At 48.1% G+C, this 22356-nt stretch overlaps 1 protein-coding gene across 3 annotated transcripts in view; it reads left to right on the top strand.

The window, feature by feature from the left end:
* The window catches only part of TTBK1 (tau tubulin kinase 1), a 250497-nt gene that overhangs the window by 84259 nt on the left and 143882 nt on the right, over positions 1-22356 (top strand). For 2 of the 3 annotated variants that reach the window (XM_075338944.1, XM_075338943.1), the window contains exon 3: positions 7740-7763. The exons of the other annotated variant lie outside the window; for it this stretch is intronic. In XM_075338944.1, coding sequence (XP_075195059.1) covers positions 7740-7763 — 24 coding nt within the window. The remainder of the gene's footprint in view (positions 1-7739; positions 7764-22356) is intronic. 3 annotated transcript variants of the gene reach the window in all.

Here is a 22356-nt window from a genome sequence, read left to right on the forward strand (position 1 = left end):
GGTGGGATTACATGAGGAATCAGCTGAGGTCTTTGGCGAGGTTACACGAGGGATTGGCTGAGGTCACGGGCAGGGTTACACGAGGGATTGGCTGAGGTCACGGGCAGGGTTATATGAGGGATTGGCAGAGGTCACGGGCGGGCTTATATGAGGGATTGGCAGAGGTCACGGGCGGGGACACATGAGGGATTGGCGGTGGTCATGGGCAGGGTTACATGAGAAATTGGCTGAGGTCACTGGTGGGATTACATGAGGAATCAGCTGAGGTCTTTGGCGAGGTTACACGAGGGATTGGCTGAGGTCACGGGCAGGGTTACACGAGGGATTGGCAGAGGTCACGGGCGGGCTTATATGAGGGATTGGCAGAGGTCACGGGCAGGGTTATATGAGGGATTGGCAGAGGTCACGGGCGGGCTTATATGAGGGATTGGCAGAGGTCACGGGCGGGGACACATGAGGGATTGGCGGTGGTCATGGGCAGGCTTATATGAGGGATTGGCTGAGGTCACGGGCAGGGTTACACGAGGAATTGACTCAGGTCACAGGCAGGGTTATATGAAGGATGGGCAGAGGAATGTGGCTGAATAGGTGGAGATATATGGAGGAATGGGTGGAGTGGAGTGATAGGAGACTTACAGGAAACATTGGGAGGGTTTATAGAAAGTAGCTGGTGGTCTCCTAGATCCATAGTAATAGGAAGCATTAGGAGACATTATATGGAGCCGTTACATATATGTCTAGGTCGAGTCCCGTGTGATCACTTTCTTTTGATGCATGGCTTTAGAAGTCGATATTAGTATGCGCCATTTCTTCTTCCCCTCGGCCTCCAGCTTCCACTGCCCCCTGATCATGTGAGCGTAGTCTCCTGGGGGTGCCGGCTTCCTCCCTGGTGCTGCATGCTCTTGTACTGCCCACTGAGAGCCAGATGATGTGCATGTGCCGCCCCTCACGCACCGCCCTGTAACACATAGCGGAGACGCATCATGTGGACAGTCTGTAACAAACCTAGTATGAATAAAGCAGTACTGGGGACAAGGTGGTAGAGCTGGTGGCATGGGGCTGCTGGCCCTGACCAGGGTATCCCCACATGAAAGTGCACCATCTGGTCCACTTCAGTTCATCCAGAGCTGCAGTCACCTCACTACTAGCTGCTATACCATGAGGTCCCTCAGCTCACATCATGCTATGGACTCTACAACTCATGGCCAAAAGGATACAGGACAGTGACTGCACCAATCACATATGACATAGAACAATGGTCGTAGTCACACACAAAATTATTATTAGTGGTGAAGGTTCCTGCAGATCAAGAAGATAACATTTCTAGAGCAATCCCACCAATGTTATAAAACTCCATGACAGCAGGTCAGAAGATGACATCGGCTTCCAGTCCACTGCAAGTATGAAGCCAATGAGAGAAAATCATCCACTAGAGCAAGGAAGGCGGCAGAACAAATGAACAATCTGAAGGGAATGGGATTCACATAGAGAAAGGACCGAGAACACAGGTGACATTGAGCCAAGAGAAGCCATCATGAAGGGTGACTCAATTACACAGACTACACAATGCTCAATGACCGTCTCTATCCTGAAAGTCTGGTCTATCCCTTATTATCATGGGTAAAGCGATCTGTCCTCTGATCAGGGCTCTCTGTCCTCCACTCATCAAGGATAAGGCCGATATGTCATCCGATCGGCAAGGATAATGCCAATCTATCCTCCAATCATCAAGGCTAATGCCAATCTATCCTCCAATCATCAAGAATAAAGCTGGGTTCACACATAGCGACAACGACGTCGCTGTTACGTCACCATTTTCTGTGACGCAACAGCGACCTTGTAAGTCGCTGTTATGATCGCTGTTTAGCTGTCAAACACAGCAGACGCAGCAACGATTATAACGACACGCGTCGCTGTGCTACATGTGCAGAGAGCAGGGAGCCGCGCACACTGCTTAGCGCTGGCTCCCTGCTCTCCTAGCTACAGTACACATTGGGTTAATTACCCGATGTGTACTGCAGCTACATGTGCAGGGAGCCGCACACACTGCTTAGCGCTAGCTCCTTGCTCTCCTAGCTACAGTACACATTGGGTTAATTACCCGATGTGTACTGCAGCTACATGTGCAGAGAGCAGGGAGCCGCACACACTGCTTAGCGCTAGCTCCTTGCTCTCCTAGCTACAGTACACATTGGGTTAATTACCCAATGTGTACTGCAGCCACATGTGCAGAGAGCAGGGAGCCGCGCACACTGCTTAGCGCTGGCTCCCTGCTCTCCTAGCTACAGTACACATTGGGTTAATTACCCGATGTGTACTGCAGCTACATGTGCAGAGAGCAGGGAGCCGCGCACACTGCTTAGCGCTGGCTCCTTGCTATCCTAGCGACAGTACACATCGGGATAATTACCCGATGTGTACTGCAGCTACATGTGCAGAGAGCAGGGAGCCGCGCACACTGCTTAGCGCTGGCTCCCTGCTCTCCTAGCTACAGTACACATTGGGTTAATTACCCGATGTGTACTGCAGCTACATGTGCAGAGAGCAGGAGCCAGCGCTGGCAGCAAGAGCGGCGGACGCTGGTAACGAAGGTAAATATCGGGTAACCAGGGAAAGGTCTTCCCTTGGTTACCCAATGTTTACCCTGGTTACAGCTTTCCGCAGCTGCCAGATGCCAGCTCCTGCTCCCTGCTCGCTTCATTTCGTCGCTCTCTCACTGTCACACACAGCGATGTGTGCGTCACAGCGGGAGAGCGACGACCAAAAAATGAAGCAGGACATTCAGCAACGAGCAACGACCTCACAGCAGGAGCCAGCTCGTTGCTGGATATCACACACAGCGACGGGACGTTGCTGCTACGTCACAGAAAATGGTGACGTAGCAGCGACGTCGTTGTCGTCGTCGCTGTGTGTGACACCACCTTTAGGCTGATATGTCCCTGATCATTGATGAGGCCAGTCTGTCCCCGGATCATCGAGGATAAGGCTGATATGTCCCTGATCATTGATGAGGCCAGTCTGTCCCCGGATCATCGAGGATAAGGCTGATCTGTCCCCGATCATTGATGAGGCCAGTCTGTCCCCGGATCATCGAGGATAAGGCTGATCTGTCCCTGATCATTGATGAGGCCAGTCTGTCCCCGGATCATCGAGGATAAGGCTGATCTGTCCCTGATCATTGATGAGGCCAGTCTGTCCCCGGATCATCGAGGAAAAGGCTGATCTGTCCCTGATCATTGATGTAGGCCAGTCTGTCCCCGGATCATCGAGGAAAAGGCTGATCTGTCCCTGATCATTGATGAAGCCAGTCTGTCCCCGGATCATCGACGATAAGGCTGATCTGTCTGCCAATCAGTGATGTGGCCAGTCTGTCCCCGGATCATCAGGGATAAAACTGATGTTTCTGCTGATCATTGATGAGGCCAATTTGTCCCCGCATCACCGAGGAGAAGGCTGATCTGTCCCCGATCATTGATGAGGCCAGTCTGTCCCCGGATCATCGAGCATAAGGCTGATCTGTCCCTGATCATTGATGAGGCCAGTCTGTCCCCGGATCATCGAGGAAAAGGCTGATCTGTCCCTGATCATTGATGTAGGCCAGTCTGTCCCCGGATCATCGAGGAAAAGGCTGATCTGTCCCTGATCATTGATGAGGCCAGTCTGTCCCCGGATCATCGACGATAAGGCTGATCTGTCTGCCAATCAGTGATGTGGCCAGTCTGTCCCCGGATCATCAGGGATAAAACTGATGTTTCTGCTGATCATTGATGAGGCCAATTTGTCCCCGCATCACCGAGGAGAAGGCTGATCTGTCCCCGATCATTGATGAGGCCAGTCTGTCCCCGGATCATCGAGGATAAGGCTGATCTGTCCCTGATCATTGATGAGGCCAGTCTGTCCCCGGATCATCGAGCATAAGGCTGATCTGTCCCTGATCATTGATGAGGCCAGTCTGTCCCCGGATCATCGAGGAAAAGGCTGATCTGTCCCTGATCATTGATGAGGCCAGTCTGTCCCCGGATCATCGAGGATAAGGCTGATCTGTCTGCCAATCATTGATGAGGCCAGTCTGTCCCCGGATCATCAGGGATAAAACTGATGTTTCTGCTGATCATTGATGAGGCCAATTTGTCCCCGCATCACCGAGGAGAAGGCTGATCCCCGATCATTGATGAGGCCAGTCTGTCCCCGGATCATCAAGGATAAGGCTGATCTGTCCCCGATCATTGATGAGGCCAGTCTGTCCCCGGATCATCAGGGATAAGGCTGATCTGTCCCTGATCATTGATGAGGCCAGTCTGTCCCCGGATCATCGAGCATAAGGCTGATCTGTCCCTGATTATTGATGAGGCCAGTCTGTCCCCGGATCATCGAGGATAAGGCTGATCTGTCTGCTGATCATTGATGAGGCGAGTCTGTCCCTAGATCATCGAGGATGAGGCTGATCTGTCTGCCAATCATTGATGAGGCGAGTCTGTTCCTGGATCATCGAGGATAAGGCTGATCTGTGCCCAATGATTGATGAGGCAAGTCTGTCCTCGGATCATCAAGGATAAAAGGTTGGTCTGTCTGCCAATCATTGATGAGGCCAGTCTGTTCCTGGATCATCGAAGTTCAGGTCAGCCTGTCTGTCGATCATTGATGAGGCCAGTCTGTCCCCACATCACCGAGGATAAGGCTGATCTGTCCCCGATCATTGATGAGGCTAGTGTGTCCCCAGATCATCAAGGATAAGGTCGATCTGTCTGCCGATCATTGATAGGGCCAGTCTGTCCCCCGGATCATCAAGGATAAGGCTGATCTGTCTGCCGGTCATTGATGAGGCCAGTCTGTCCCCGGATCATCGCGGATAAGGCTGATCTGTCCCTGATCATTGATGAGGCCAGTCTGTCCCCGGATCATCGCGGATAAGGCTGATCTGTCCCTGATCATTGATGAGGCCAGTCTGTCCCCAGATCATCAAGGATAAGGTCGATCTGTCTGCCGATCATTGATAGGGCCAGTCTGTCCCCCGGATCATCAAGGATAAGGCTGATCTGTCTGCCGGTCATTGATGAGGCCAGTCTGTCCCCGGATCATCGAGGATAAGGCTGATCTGTCTGCCGGTCATTGATGAGGCCAGTCTGTCCCCGGATCATCGGGGATAATGCTGATCTGTCTGCCGATCATTGATAGGGCCAGTCTGTCCCCGGATCATCAAGGATAAGGCTGATCTGTCTGCCGGTCATTGATGAGGCCAGTCTGTCCCCGGATCATCGAGGATAAGGCTGATCTGTCTGCCGGTCATTGATGAGGCCAGTCTGTCCCTGGATCATCAAGGATAAGGCTGTTCTGTCTGCCGATCATTGATGAGGCCAGTCTGTCCCCGGATCATCAAGGATAAGGTCGGTCTCTCCTCAATCATTGATGAGGCCAGTCTGTCCCCGGATCATCGGGGATAAGACTGATCTGTCTGCCGATCATTGATGAGGCCAGTCTGTCCCCGGATCATCGGGGATAAGACTGATCTGTCTGCCGATCATTGATAAGGCCAGTCTGTCCCCGGATCATCGGGGATAAGGCTGATCTGTCTGCCGGTCATTGATGAGGCCAGTCTGTCCCCGAATCATCGAGGATAAGGCCGATCTGTTTGCCGATCATTGATGAGGCCAGTCTGTCCCCGGATCATCGAGGATAAGGCTGATCTGTCCCTGATCATTGATGTAGGCCAGTCTGTCTCCGGATCATCGCGGATAAGGCTGATCTGTCCCTGATCATTGATGTAGGCCAGTCTGTCCCCGGATCATCGGGGATAATGCTGATCTGTCTGCCGATCATTGATAGGGCCAGTCTGTCCCCGGATCATCAAGGATAAGGCTGATCTGTCTGCCGGTCATTGATGAGGCCAGTCTGTCCCCGGATCATCGAGGATAAGGCTGATCTGTCTGCCGGTCATTGATGAGGCCAGTCTGTCCCTGGATCATCAAGGATAAGGCTGTTCTGTCTGCCGATCATTGATGAGGCCAGTCTGTCCCCGGATCATCAAGGATAAGGTCGGTCTCTCCTCAATCATTGATGAGGCCAGTCTGTCCCCGGATCATCGGGGATAAGACTGATCTGTCTGCCGATCATTGATGAGGCCAGTCTGTCCCCGGATCATCGGGGATAAGACTGATCTGTCTGCCGATCATTGATAAGGCCAGTCTGTCCCCGGATCATCGGGGATAAGACTGATCTGTCTGCCGATCATTGATGAGGCCAGTCTGTCCCCGGATCATCGGGGATAAGGCTGATCTGTCTGCCGGTCATTGATGAGGCCAGTCTGTCCCCGGATCATCGGGGATAAGACTGATCTGTCTGCCGATCATTGATAAGGCCAGTCTGTCCCCGGATCATCGGGGATAAGACTGATCTGTCTGCCGATCATTGATAAGGCCAGTCTGTCCCCGGATCATCGGGGATAAGGCTGATCTGTCTGCCGGTCATTGATGAGGCCAGTCTGTCCCCGAATCATCGAGGATAAGGCCGATCTGTTTGCCGATCATTGATGAGGCCAGTCTGTCCCCGGATCATCGAGGATAAGGCTGATCTGTCCCTGATCATTGATGTAGGCCAGTCTGTCTCCGGATCATCGCGGATAAGGCTGATCTGTCCCTGATCATTGATGTAGGCCAGTCTGTCCCCGGATCATCGAGGATAAGGCTGATCTGTCTGCCGATCATTGATCAGGCCAGTCTGTCCCCGGATCATCGCGGATAAGGCTGATCTGTCCCTGATCATTGATGAGGCTATTCTGTCCCCGGATCATCGAGGATAAGGCTGATCTGTCTGCCGATCATTGATGAGGCTATTCTGTCCCCGGATCATCGAGGATAAGGCTGATCTGTCCCCGGATCATTGAGGATAAGGCTGATCTGTCCCTGATCATTGATGAGTCCAGTCTGTCCCCGGATCATCGAGGATAAGGCTGATCTGTCCCCGGATCATTGAGGATAAGGCTGATTTGTCTCCAATAAAGTATGAAGTCACACTTTCCCCGATCATTGTAATTCAGCCAATCATTGAGGAAATTGGAAGCATCTAGATAAAGGATAGCTATCATTGGTGAGATCAAGCTTTATGTTCTCAGGACTCCATCATTTTCCCGATACTTGATCTGGAGAAACCTTTGCCAATAACAGGAAGTTCCTGTCGGTTCCTGAGTTTTCGTGATGGAGAATGTGCGGCAGTGGAACATTTTTTAATATCAGATTTTATTCCTGGATTTGCTATTATGTAGTAAAGCTGAGCCACCGTTCTTCAGGTGAGGGGTGTCCATTATTTTGGCCTGGGATTGTATAATATGAAATTTACATGACTTAGTTTGTACCACAATAGAACGTTCTCTGTAGTTACTGACGCAGGAGGGGGGGGCTCTGTGCTAAGTCAGTACCTGCAGAATTGGGAGTGCAGCTCTGGGTGTGACAGATAATGATGATCAGAATCAATTACAAAGTTACTCGGAGATAGTAATAACGGCTAATCATGTCAGAGTAACTGTGTAGTGTAGACAGTTGGGATAGAAAAGGCACCTTGTTATTCCCGGGGAGGGTTGTGATGGGCAGTGGACTGAAGCTTCTGCTTGTGCTCTTAGCTCTGCTCTGGCCACGCTCCTGCACCATTTGCTTTCTACATTCTGCATGGACAGTTTTACTGTTGTGTCTTATCATGTGTGTCTTGTCTTCCTCCCTTACTGTTCCCTGGATTTCCTCTCATCTCAGTCCAGCCACGGCAAGAAGAGCACAGTAAGGAACATATCTCAAAATGGAAAGGCTGGTGGTGAAGAGGGGGTTTATGTGGTAAAGTTCTATGTGGGAGGGTTATTAGTGTATGATCTGGGATAGGAAGGAGGAGAGTATCTGTAGAAGGGTTATTAGTGTATGATATGGGATAGGAAGGAGGAGAGTATCTGTAGAAGGGTCATTAGTGTATGATCTGGGATAGGAAGGAGGAGAGTATCTGTAGAAGGGTCATTAGTGTATGATATGGGATAGGAAGGAGGGTAGTATCTGTAGAAGGGTCATTAGTGTAGGATATGGGATAGGAAGGAGGCTAGTATCTGTAGAAGGGTCATTAGTGTAGGATATGGGCTAGGAAGGAGGGTAGTATCTGTAGAAGGGTCATTAGTGTATGATATGGGATAGGAAGGAGGCTAGTATCTGTAGAAGGGTCATTAGTGTAGGCTATAGGATAGGAAGGAGAGTAGTATCTGTAGAAGGGTCATTAGTGTATGATATGGGATAGGAAGGAGGGTAGTATCTGTAGAAGGGTCATTAGGGTATGATATGAGATAGAAAGGAGGGTAGTATCTGTAGAAGGGTCATTAGTGTAGGATATGGGATAGGAAGGAGGGTAGTATCTGTAGAAGGGTCATTAGTGTAGGATATGGGATAGGAAGGAGGGTAGTATCTGTAGAAGGGTCATTAGTGTATGATATGGGATAGGAAGGAGGGGAGTATCTGTAGAAGGGTCATTAGGGTATGATATGGGATAGGAAGGAGGGGAGTATCTGTAGAAGGGTCATTAGGGTATGATATGGGATAGGAAGGAGGGTAGTATCTGTAGAAGGGTCATTAGTGTAGGATATGGGATAGGAAGGAGGCTAGTATCTGTAGAAGGGTCATTAGTGTAGGCTATGGGATAGGAAGGAGAGTAGTATCTGTAGAAGGGTCATTAGGGTATGATATGAGATAGAATGGAGGGTAGTATCTGTAGAAGGGTCATTAGTGTAGGCTATGGGATAGGAAGGAGGGTAGTATCTATTGAAGGTTTATTAGTGTATGATATGGGATAGGAAGGAGGGGAGTATCTATAGAAGGGTCATTAGTGTATGATATGGGATAGGAAGGAGGGTAGTATCTGTAGAAGGGTCATTAGGGTATGATATGGGATAGGAAGGAGGGTAGTATCTGTAGAAGGGTCATTAGTGTAGGCTATGGGATAGGAAGGAGGGTAGTATCTATTGAAGGTTTATTAGTGTATGATATGGGATAGGAAGGAGGGTAGTATCTGTAGAAGGGTCATTAGTGTATGATATGGGATATGAAGGAGGGTAGTATCTGTAGAAGGGTCATTAGGGTATGATATGGGATAGGAAGGAGGGTAGTATCTGTAGAAGGGTCATTAGTGTAGGATATGGGATAGGAAGGAGGCTAGTATCTGTAGAAGGGTCATTAGTGTAGGCTATGGGATAGGAAGGAGAGTAGTATCTGTAGAAGGGTCATTAGTGTATGATATGGGATAGGAAGGAGGGTAGTATCTGTAGAAGGGTCATTAGGGTATGATATGAGATAGAAAGGAGGGTAGTATCTGTAGAAGGGTCATTAGTGTAGGATATGGGATAGGAAGGAGGCTAGTATCTGTAGAAGGGTCATTAGTGTAGGATATGGGATAGGAAGGAGGCTAGTATCTGTAGAAGGGTCATTAGTGTATGATCTGGGATAGGAAGGAGGCTACTATCTGTAGAAGGGTCATTAGGGTATGATATGAGATAGAAAGGAGGAGAGTATCTGTAGAAGGGTCATTAGTGTAGGATATGGGATAGGAAGGAGGGTAGTATCTGTAGAAGGGTCATTAGTGTAGGATATGGGATAGGAAGGAGGGTAGTATCTGTAGAAGGGTCATTAGTGTATGATATGGGATAGGAAGGAGGGGAGTATCTGTAGAAGGGTCATTAGGGTATGATATGGGATAGGAAGGAGGGGAGTATCTGTAGAAGGGTCATTAGGGTATGATATGGGATAGGAAGGAGGGGAGTATCTGTAGAAGGGTCATTAGGGTATGATATTGGATAGGAAGGAGGGGAGTATTTGTAGAAGGGTCATTAGGGTATGATATGGGATAGGAAGGAGGGTAGTATCTGTAGAAGGGTCATTAGTGTAGGCTATGGGATAGGAAGGAGGCTAGTATCTGTAGAAGGGTCATTAGTGTAGGATATGGGATAGGAAGGAGGCTAGTATCTGTAGAAGGGTCATTAGTGTATGATCTGGGATAGGAAGGAGGCTACTATCTGTAGAAGGGTCATTAGGGTATGATATGGGATAGGAAGGAGGGGAGTATCTGTAGAAGGGTCATTAGTGTAGGATATGGGATAGGAAGGAGGGTAGTATCTGTAGAAGGGTCATTAGTGTAGGATATGGGATAGGAAGGAGGGTAGTATCTATTGAAGGTTTATTAGTGTATGATATGGGATAGGAAGGAGGGTAGTATCTGTAGAAGGGTCATTAGTGTATGATATGGGATAGGAAGGAGGCTAGTATCTGTAGAAGGGTCATTAGGGTATGATATGGGATAGGAAGGAGGGTAGTATTTGTAGAAGGGTCATTAGTGTATGATATGGGATAGGAAGGAGGGTAGTATCTGTAGAAGGGTCATTAGGGTATGATATGGCATAGGAAGGAGGCTAGTATCTGTAGAAGGGTCATTAGTGTATGATCTGGGATAGGAAGGAGGGTAGTATCTGTAGAAGGGTCATTAGGGTATGATATGGGATAGGAAGGAGGCTAGTATGTGTAGAAGGGTCATTAGGGTATGATATGGGATAGGAAGGAGGCTAGTATCTGTAGAAGGGTCATTAGTGTATGATATGGGATAGGAAGGAGGCTAGTATCTGTAGAAGGGTCATTAGTGTATGATCTGGGATAGGAAGGAGGCTAGTATCTGTAGAAGGGTCATTAGTGTATGATCTGGGATAGGAAGGAGGCTAGTATCTGTAGAAGAGTCATTAGTGTATAATATGGGATAGGAAGGAGGCTAGTATCTGTAGAAGGGTCATTAGTGTATAATATGGGATAGGAAGGAGGGTACTATCTGTAGAAGGGTCATTAGTGTAGGATATGGGATAGGAAGGAGGGTAGTATCTATAGAAGGGTCATTAGTGTAGGATATGGGATAGGAAGGAAGGTAGTATCTGTAGAAGGGTCATTAGTGTATGATATGGGTTAGGAAAGAGGGTAGTATCTGTAGAAGGGTTATTAGTGTAGCATATGGGTTATGAAGAAGGGTAATGTCTGTAGAAGAGTTTGTAGTGTAGGAAATGGATTAGATAAGTGAATGAATATCTTCTGTAGAAAGGTCATCAGTGTTGGATGTGGGTTAGGGAGGAGGGTAGTGTCTGTAGAACGGTCATTAGTGTAGGCTATGGGATAGGAAGGAGGGTAGTATTTGTAGAAGTGTCATTAGTGTAGGATATGGGATAGGAAGGAGGCTAGTATCTGTAGAAGGGTCATTCGTGTAGGCTATGGGATAGGAAGGAGGGGAGTATCTGTAGAAGGGTCATTAGTGTAGGATATGGGATAGGAAGGAGGCTAGTATCTGTAGAAGGGTCATATTAGGGTATGATATGAGATAGAAAGGAGGGGAGTATCTGTAGAAGGGTCATTAGTGTAGGCTATGGGATAGGAAGGAGGGTAGTATCTATTGAAGGTTTATTAGTGTATGATATGGGATAGGAAGGAGGGTAGTATCTGTAGAAGGGTCATTAGTGTAGGATATGGGATAGGAAGGAGGCTAGTATCTGTAGAAGGGTCATTAGTGTAGCATATGGGTTATGAAGAAGGGTAATGCCTGTAGAAGAGTTTGTAGTGTAGGAAATGGATTAGATAAGTGAATGAATATCTTCTGTAGAAAGGTCATCAGTGTTGGATGTGGGTTAGGGAGGAGGGTAGTGTCTGTAGAAGGGTCATTAGTGTTGGATGTGTGTTAGGGAGGAGGGTAGTGTCTTTAGATGGGTAATTAGTGGAAGACAGGGATTATGGAGAGGGTAATGTCTGTAGAAGGGTCATTAGTGTTGGATGTGGGTTAGGGAGGAGGGTAGTGTCTTTAGATGGGTAATTAGTGGAAGACAGGGATTTGGGAGGAGGGTAATGTCTGTAGAAGGGTCATCAGTGTTGGATATGGGCTAGGGAGGAGGGTAGTGTCTGTAGAAGGGTCATTAGTGTTGGATGTGGGTTAGGGAGGAGGGTAGTGTCTTTAGATGGGTAATTAGTGGAAGACAGGGATTATGGAGAGGGTAATGTCTGTAGAAGGGTCATTAGTGTTGGATGTGGGTTAGGGAGGAGGGTAGTGTCTTTAGATGGGTAATTAGTGGAAGACAGGGATTTGGGAGGAGGGTAATGTCTGTAGAAGGGTCATCAGTGTTGGATATGGGCTAGGGAGGAGGGTAGTGTCTGTAGAAGGGTCATTAGTGTTGGATGTGGGTTAGGGAGGAGGGTAGTGTCTTTAGATGGGTAATTAGTGGAAGACAGGTATTTGGGAGGAGGGCAATGTCTGTAGAAGGGTCATTAGTGTTGGATGTGGGTTAGGGAGGAGGGTAGTGTCTTTAGATGGGTAATTAGTGGAAGACAGGGATTATGGAGAGGGTAATGTCTGTAGAAGGGTCATTAGTGTTGGATATGGGTTAGGGAGGAGGGTAGTGTCTTTAGATGGGTAATTAGTGGAAGACAGGGATTTGGGATGAGGGTAATGTCTGTAGAAGGGTCATTAGTGTTGGATATGGGTTAAGGAGAACGGTGTAATATATACAGTCATGGCCAAAAGTATTGGCACCTTGAAATTGTTCCAGAAAGCTAAGTATTTCTCCCTGAAAATTATTGTAATTATACGTTTTGTCGCAAACAAGTTTATTTCCTTTGTTTTTATTGGAACAACACAAGAAAAACCTGAGAAAAAAGACAAACCGGACAGAATTTCACACAAAACCCCCAAATTAGGGTCGACAAAATTGTTTTCCCTCAGCTTAATATTTGGTTCCTCGCCCTTTGGAATAAATACCTGCAATCAATCGCTTTCTATAATCGTCCACAAGCTTCGCAATTTCAGACTCTTCTTTATAAACTGCTCTAGATCCCTCATATTTGAAGGCATCTTCTCCCAATCTTGAGATCTCTCGACAGGTGTGAATGGGGTTTAGAACCGGACATATTGCGGCCACTTCAGGACTCTCCAGCACTTTGTTTCCATCCATTTCTGGGGCTTCTTGAACTGTTTGAAGTCATTGTCCTGCTGGAAGACCCCTGACCTAGTACAATACCCATTTACATTGCCACCCAGAATCCTCTGGTATCTTCAGATTTCATGATGTTTTGCACACAGTCAAGAACCCCAGTGCTAGAGGCAACAAAACAAAGCAAAAAAAATCTCTGACCTCCACCATATGTGCCTGTAAGTGCTGTGATCCTTACTTTGTAGGCCCCATTCTGTTTTTGGTAAACAGTAGAATTTTGGGCTTTACCAAAAAGCTCCATTTTGGTCTCTTCTATACACACGCTTTCCCAGAAGGATTTTATTTAGTCAAGTACATTTTTGCTTTTTTCTATCTCAGTGTCAGCAGTAGGGTCCTCCTGGTTCTCCTCCATAGCGTTTCATTAGGATGTGGACGGACAATGCTCGCTGACATTGGTGCCCCTGAGCTGCAGCTTGGATTTCTCTGGACCTTGATTGGGTCTTATCCACCATCTAGACTTTCCTGCGTTACAACCTTTTATCACTTTCTCTCTGCCGTCCACATCTAGGGAGATTACCTGCAGCGGCATGGGTTGTAAATTTCTGGATTATGTTGTGCGCCGTGGAGGAAAGAACATGAAGATCTCTGGAGATGGACGTGTAACCTTGAGATTATTGATATTTTTCCACAATTTTGGTTCTCCTGTCTTCAGACCGTTCTCTTCTCTTTCTGTTCTCCATGCTTAGTTTGGCACACACAGAGACACAGTGCAAAGATTGAGGTGACTTCTCCCTTTTTTATCTGGTCTCAGGTGTGATTTCCATATTGCCCACAACTGTTACTTGCCATATGTGAGTGTGAACGAGCATCACATGCTGGAAACAAAGTTGTTTATTCACAATTTTGGAAAGGGGCCAACAGTTTTGTCTGGCCCATTTTTCGGTTCTTGTGTGAAATTCTGTCCAATTTGTCCTTTTTCTCTGTGATTTTTTTTTGTGTTGTTCAAATACACACAAAGAAAAAAAACCTGTGTATAGCAAAACGTGTGATTGCAATGATTATCTGGGAAAATTGCTTCATTTTGTGGAACGATTTCAAGGGTGCCCACACATTCGGTCATGACTGTATGTTATGGAGTAGGGTAGTATCTGTAGAAGAGTCATCAGTGGAGGGTATTGATTAGAGAGGAGGGTAGTGTTTGTAGACGAGTCAGCAGCATACGATATTGGTTAGGGAAGAGGCTAGTGTCAGTAGAAGGGTCATCTATTTATGATATGAGTTAGGAAGGAGGGCAGTTTTTGTAGAAGGGTCATCACTAGACATTATGGGTTAGGGAAGAGGGTAGTGTCTGTAGAAGGGTCATCAGTGGAGGGTGTTGGTTAGGGAGGAGGGTACTGTTCATGGACTGGTCAGCAGCATACGATATTGGTTAGGGAAGAGGGTAGTTTCTGTAGAAGGGTCATCTGTTTATGATATGAATTGGGAAGGAGGGCAGTTTTTGTAAAAGGGTCATCACTAGACATGGGTTAAGGAAAAGGGTAATATCTGTAGAAGGGTCATCAGTTGAGGGTATTGGTTAGGGAGGAGGATACTGTTCATGGACTGGTCAGCAGCATACGATATTGGTTAGGGAAGAGAGTAGTGTCTGTAAAAGGGTCATCTGTTTATGATATGAGTTAGGAAGGAGGGCAGTTTTTGTAAAGGGTCATCACTAGACATTATGGGTTAGGGAAGAGGGTAGTGTCTGTAGAAGGGTCATCAGTGGAGGGTGTTGGTTAGGGAGGAGGGTACTGTTCATGGACTGGTCAGCAGCATACGATATTGGTTAGGGAAGAGGGTAGTTTTTGTAGAAGGGTCATCTGTTTATGATATGAATTAGGAAGGAGGGCAGTTTTTGTAAAAGGGTCATCACTAGACATTATGGGTTAGGGAGGAGAGTAGTGTCTCTGTAATGGTCAACAGTGTTTCATATGGGTATTCGTGGTAGGTAGTGTCTATAGAAGGGTCATCAGTATTTAATATGGGTTAGGGGGGAGGATAGTTGGTTAGAAGGGTCTTCAGTGTTGGAAAAGGATTTATGAAGGAGGGTAATGTCCATAGAAGGGTCATCTGTATGTGATATGGGTTAGGGAAGAAGGTATTGTCTGCAGAAAAGTAATCAGTATTGCCTATCCAGTGGTGGGAAAATATTCGCCCCTTCCTGATTTCTTATTCTTTTTTTTCACACTTAAATGTTTCAGGTCACCAAACAAATGTAAATAGAGAAAGAGAACACAAGTATCGCAAAATACAGATTATAAAGGAAGGTCTGTATTATTAAAGGGAATCTGTCACCAGGCTTTTGCCACCTAATCTGAGAGCAGCATAACATAGGGGCAGAGATCCTGATTCCAGTAATGTGTCAGTTACTGGGCTGCTTAGTGTAATGGTTTTGATAAAGTCACTGGTTAATCAGCAGGAGATTATCATTACCAGACTACTTGGCGTGCTGCAGGTAGTCCAGCATATTAATGAGCTCTTTATAACTGCTAGATCTGCAGCAGAAAAAACATTGATTTTATCAAAATGACAGCAAACAGCTCAGTGAGTGGTACATTACTGGAATCAGGGTTTCTGTCTCTACATTATGCTGCTCTCAGATGGGAGAGCAAAAACCTAGTGACAGATTCCCTTGTGGTTTAGCACATCTTTGGGAAGCTGAGCTCTAGTTCCCTGGCCTCACCCTTATTACTGCCACACCTGCTCTCAATCAAGACATCACTAAAATAGGACCTGCCTGACAAAGTGAAGTAGACCAAAAGATCCTCACAAGTCAGAAATCATGCTGTGATCCAGAGAAATTGGGAACAAATGAGAAACAAAGTTATTGAGATCTATCAGTCTGGAAAAGGTTGTAAAGCCATTTCTAAAGCTTCGGGACTCCAGAGAACCACAGTGAGAGCCATTATCCACAAATGGCAAAAACATGGAACAGGGGTGAACCTTCTCAGGAGGGGCCGGAAGACCAAAATTACCCCACAACAACATCCAAACAACTGCAGGCCTCACATGCCTCAACTTAAGTCAGTGTTCATGACTCCACCATAAGAAAGAGACCGGGCAATAATGGCCGGCATGGAAGAGCTCAAAGAAGAAAACCACTGATGCGCAAAAAGAACAGAAAGGCGCGTCTCACTTTTTCTAGAAAACATTTTGATGATCCCCAAGACTTTTGGGAGAAATCTCTGGACTGATGGGACAAAAGCTGAACTTTTTGATAGGTGTATGTCCCATTACATCTGGTATAGAAGTAACACAGCATTTCAGAAAAGGAACATTATACCAACAGTAAAATATGGTGGTGGCAGTGTGAGGATCTGGGGTTGTTTCATGGGGTTGGTGGATCCACTGGACCGATAGTACTGATCACTGGCCTGGAGGAGTTAACTCTATTGGCCACTGAGTCTTCAGTAATGCCAGCGAAGGTGTCAATAGGCACACCTGCTGGTAGATAGCCGACAGAGGGCAGCCACAGGGGCTCAACAGTACTTCGGCAGCTAGTGCCATGGATACAAACACTTTGGTTGTAGAAGCAGGAGCAGCCGTTGTCATGGATTTGGCATGGATGGATGGATGGATGCAGCAGTGGCAGTGGATACCCTAGAAGGCGACCGTTGTGGATACTTGCAGCAGTGGCAGCTGAATTGTCATGCACTGAAACACAGATAGGAATCAGCAACAGCAGCAGTGACAGCAAAGGGACATGAGAACTAGCAACATATAGAACTCGTTGCCCAGGCACCTCCCTAAAGAGGAAGGTGCATTAAATAACTGATGCCTCTCGCACTTCTGAGTCAGAGCATACTGGCCCTTTAAGAAAATTAATACTTCTACTCACGCACTTCCCAGGACAACTGTGCAGTCTGCGGGAGACAGCAGCATGGACCTAGGACGGAACAGGCACTGCTGGACGGCCGGAAGGTTAGAGTAACGATGTCCTCGCTGGGGAAGGGAGGCGGGACAGTACCTCCCCACTTACTCCCCTCCTTTTCCATGAATCTCTTAAAGAGAAAGGGGACATTAATATTCTCCCTTGGTTCCCATGACCTCTTCTCAGCGCCAAACCACTTCCAGTCCATTAAGTAGTAGGTTTTAACTTGGAACCTTTTTTATAGCGATTATGGATTTTCCCTGAAAGGTGTCTTCATCACTGACTAGAGGAGGCGATGTACCTGGATCCCTGTAGTAACAGCTCAGAAAGACGGGTTTGAGGAGGGACATATGGAAGGCGTTGGGAATTCGTAAGGAAGATGGGAGCTTTAACTTGTTAATCCGCTGGAGCACCTCAAAGGGGCTGATGAAGGGGTTACCCAAGTTGAAATATGGCAGTTTGAGACGGAAGAATCTGGAAGAGAGCCATGCTTGTCTCCGGGCCGGAATAAAGGGGATTAAGGCATCTCTTGTCCGCATGCCTATTCATGCGAAATGAGTACTCCTCCAGGGAGGACTTTGGTTTCCTCCCAGACTTCGGAGAAAGTCTTGATGAGGGCATCGGTCGCAAGATTGCCGGAGGTGAACACCACTGGGAACGGGATTTTGGGTTGCTGTCCATGCACTATGTGAAATGGAGACTTGGCGTAGGATTCATGATTGTTATATGAGAATTCCGCCCAAGGAAGTAATTTGACCCAGTAACTAGGGTGCTCGTTGAAAAAGTGTTGCTGATAGTTTGTCAGGATCTGAGTCACCCGTTCCACTTGGCTGCTGGACTGCGGATGGTAGGCTGACGAGAATGCCAGTGTGACATCCAGTAGCTTTCAGGTGGCTCTCCAGAACTGAGAAGTAAACTGGACACCTTTGTCGGACACGATGTGGAGCGGTGGACCATGCATCCAGCAGATGTGCTAGATGAGGTGATCAGCAGGCACTGGCACAGACTGCAAGCTGGTCAGTGGCGTAAAATGTGCCACCACCCAGATGGTGGTGCAAGCTGAGGACGTCAGCTGTTCCGTGATAAAGTCTATTACAATATGCTGCCAAGGAGCAGATGGCACCGGTAGAGGAAGCAGACGCCAAGTAGGAATCTTCATAGGGTCTTGTTGCAGGGACAGGAGGAGACAAACTCCAGGGCATCTTGTTGCAGCGTTGGCCACCAATAATAACGAGAGATCAGCTGAAGGGGCTACCTAGCATGACTGGCCAGCTTGGAGGAATGACCTAACTGAAGAACTCGCTACTGTCTACTTCAGCAACGAACTTTTTACCGGAAGGGACTCAAGACACGTATATGAGAGCCACCGACAGCATCCTGGAAAGTTGAGTAATATGCTGTTACTCCTGTGACGGGGTGTACAGCAGAGCAAGGAGAGACAACAGGCCGAGGAACGATCCAACAGGTTTATTCACAAGAACACTGGAACAGCACACGATAAGTCCACGTAAAACAGATTCGGGGGCCCTTCCCGACAATCCTCGGACCGGATTACAAAGCAATCGTCCTTACAGTAGTCCAAAGAGTTCCACACAATCCCACGGGCCGCCACACAGGCCTAGCTCCGTCCGTGTCCACAGCCACACAGGCTGGAGCTCCTGCTCCCTTCAAGTTTCAGCTCACTCTGACTGAATCTCCCAGGTAAGCAGAGTTTACACTAGTTGGACTCTAGGCCCACCTCCCCCTACTCCCAGGGATGGAAGTGCCTCAAGAGGATATAACCTTGCATTTTAGGGGGTGATTACCTATAACAATAGAAATGTACACAGAAGTAGTTCAAATAAGACAATGAACCCAGCTTGAAATAGGAATCTGTACAGCATATACAGTGAGAGGGTAAATTACATCTTCACAATCCCTCCCCCTCCCAACTTGTGTACGTACTAGGGACCTCTACAGGTCACTGGTTAAGTACACACAGGCAGAGCGTTACTTACATGTGGCTTCATGCAGCCACGAATTGGCATCGTAGCTCTCCCACATCATTGCCCAGGAGAACAGCTGCAGGCAGACCACCCATCACCCCAACCACACATCGCCTGACCCCAAAACCAAAGTTCAGATCCACAGTGGCTGTGGGAATAGTCCTCCATTGTCCACCAGCCAGTTCAATAACAATCCCAGGTCCTCTATGGATTGCCTCAGGCCGAACCACTCGGGGATCAGCCAGTGTGAGGAAAGCACCCGAGTCACAAAATCCAACAAGTCTCTGTCCATCCAGCACAACCTCCTGCAAGTGCTTACCTCGATGAGCAGAAGTCGTCATAACTGCGGGTCGCACCCCGTAAACTCCTGGTGGTGCAACATGGGGGGCTGAGTCACTAGGCCAGTCCTCACATAACGGTGCCACATCTTCCTCCATGGCACTGGGCTGTAAATAATTAACAATCCGATTGGGTGCAGGATCAGTCCTCATTTGAACAGCTGGGCAGGAGACTTGCCGATGCCCTGGCTGTCCACATTGATAGCATCTGCGCTGGGTCTCCCTCCATCCAAGGTGTCCTCTTGGGTAAGGGGTAGGGGAACTTGGAGGCCGGCTCCCACCTGAAGGTGCTGTAGGGGTTTGAGGATGATTCCTCCATGAGCTGGCTGGGCATGAGGCCTGCAAATGCCCGGGATGCCTACAAACATAACACCTGCGCTCTGTTACTTCCTCTCCCCGGCGTATTCCAGAAAGTGCAGTAGAAGCAACTGGAGGCACATTAACACGGGTATCAACATGTGGTGGCTTAGAGGAACGGGGAACAATGGGGACAGAATAACTGGGGGCATCCGGTGTTGTGGAGCTGTTAGGCGTCTCTCCATCCTCCAACAGAACCCTCCACTGAGGCTTGATGGTGAGCACCTCATCAGCGAGAGCAGCAGCTTGTTCCACAGTTGACGGCTTTCTCTCACGCACCCATTCTCTGATTTCCGCTGGGCACCTGGCATAGAACTGCTCTTTTAGGATGACCTGCAGGAAGGTCCCCCAAGATAAGGCCTCCTTTGCCTCCAGCCAGCGATTACATATTTGTTTGAGTCTATGAGCATATATCTTAAAAGACACTTCCCCATCACAGGCTAAAGCACGGAACTGAGTCCTGTTAGTGTCTGGGGTCACAGCATAATGTTCTAGAATAGTCTGTTTAATATCCGCATACTCACAGTTCCACCGAGGGTCCATAGCTCTATAGGCTTCAGCAGCTCCCCCCTCTAGGAGCCCAACCAGATGCCGGACACGCTCCCTGTCCGGGACTTCCATTAATCGACACTGATGCTCAAAGTCCTGGAAGAAGCCCTCAATGTCGCCTGCAGCCTCATTAAACGGCTTAAAGTCTTTGCGGGACACCCTGGGAAGTTCCCTCATGGTGGGTGCTGGGGTTACAGTCTGTCTGGAGCCTCTAGCTGCTTCCACAGCAAGCCTCCTCTCCAGCAATGCCCTCTCCTTAGCTCCGCGAATAGCCTCCCTCTTATCTTCTATGGTGGCCTCATCTCCAAGCAGTGCCATTTCCTCCTCATACCACACAATCCATTGACTTTTTTGGGTATTTACCTCCAGCTCCCGTCTTTCCTCCCTTTGCTGTGGAAATCCTTCCTCGGTGCCATCTTGCAGGCAAGCGTTTTCCAATGCCTCAATTAGTTGCTCCTTAGGGAGTCCTTTGTAACCGACTCCTAATTCACGGGCCATTGTTTGTAGGCTCACCACAGTCCAGTTCTTGTACTCTGAGGTTCTGATTCCAGATGTTAATGGGCCGTTGTCCTCCATTCTTTCTGCTCTGATCCCAGCGCTGCCAACCAGTTTGTGACGGGGGTGTACAGCAGAGCAAGGAGAGACAACAGGCCGAGGAACGATCCAACAGGTTTATTCACAAGAACACTGGAACAGCACACGATAAGTCCACGTAAAACAGATTCGGGGGCCCTTCCCGACAATCCTCGGACCGGATTACAAAGCAATCGTCCTTACAGTAGTCCAAAGAGTTCCACACAATCCCACGGGCCGCCACACAGGCCTAGCTCCGTCCGTGTCCACAGCCACACAGGCTGGAGCTCCTGCTCCCTTCAAGTTTCAGCTCACTCTGACTGAATCTCCCAGGTAAGCAGAGTTTACACTAGTTGGACTCTAGGCCCACCTCCCCCTACTCCCAGGGATGGAAGTGCCTCAAGAGGATATAACCTTGCATTTTAGGGGGTGATTACCTATAACAATAGAAATGTACACAGAAGTAGTTCAAATAAGACAATGAACCCAGCTTGAAATAGGAATCTGTACAGCATATACAGTGAGAGGGTAAATTACATCTTCACAACTCCTTCTCTTTGTTAGCTGACAAAAACGACAGAGACAGTGCCTCAGCCTTGATGTTCTTCTCAGCCGGACGGAAATGCAGAACAAAGTTGAAGCGAGCAAAGAACAACGACCATCGGGTTTGGCGCTGATTCAACTTCTATGCCAACATCATGTTGTCGCCGGTGTAGAAGATGACAGGATGGACCACTCTCGAGTAGTTGCGCTCAGCAGGAGAGAAGGCCCTGGAAAAAAATCCACAAGGGGTCACTGTGTTGGTGACGCACATCCGGCCTCGTTAGCGATGTCGTTGTATGTGACACCTTTTTGCGATCAGTAACGATCGCAAAAAGGTGTCAAATAGTTCGTCGTTTACACGTCATTCATTTTTAAAAAAGCGTTCCTCATTTGGAACGCAGGTTGTTTTGTCGTTCCTGCGGCAGCACACATCGCTATGTGTGACACCGCAAGAACGAGGAACAACATCGTACCTGCGGCCGCCGGCAATGAGGAAGGAAGGAGGCGGGCGGGATGTTTCGGCCGCTCATCTCCGCCCCTCCGCTTCTATTGAGCGGCCGCTTAGTGACGTTGCTGTGACGCCGAATGAACTTCCCCCTTAAAGGAGAGATTGTTCGGCGGCCACAGCGACGTCGTTGAACAGGTAATTGCGTGTGACGCTGCCGTAGCGATATTGTTCGCTACGGCAGCGATCACCCCGTGACGCGCCACCGATGTGGGCGGGTGCTATCGTTCGTGACATCGCTAGCGATGTCGCAGCATGTAAAGCCCGCTTTAGTCTCTGCAACACCTTGTGATCATCTCTTCTGTGTGTGAGCAGATCGGGAGAAAACACCAAGATGCCGTCCTAGTACACTACCACACATGAGTAGAGCAGATCTCGGAATATATCGTTAACAAATTCCTGGAAGACCACTGGAATATTGCTGAGCCTGAATGCCATTACCCGATACTCATAGTGGCCGTCATGGGTATTGAAGGCTGTCTTCTATTCGTCAGCTGACCCTATCTGGACGAGGTTGTACACACCATGGAGGGAGAGTTTGGAGAAAATCCTTAAACCTCAGAACCGACTGAACCATTACGGTATAAGTGGCAGCGGGTATTTGTTCTTTACCATAATTTGATTCAGACCTCTAT

The sequence above is a fragment of the Anomaloglossus baeobatrachus genome, chromosome 3 (genome assembly GCF_048569485.1).
Source record: "Anomaloglossus baeobatrachus isolate aAnoBae1 chromosome 3, aAnoBae1.hap1, whole genome shotgun sequence".
Classification (NCBI taxonomy): Eukaryota; Metazoa; Chordata; class Amphibia; order Anura; family Aromobatidae; genus Anomaloglossus; species Anomaloglossus baeobatrachus.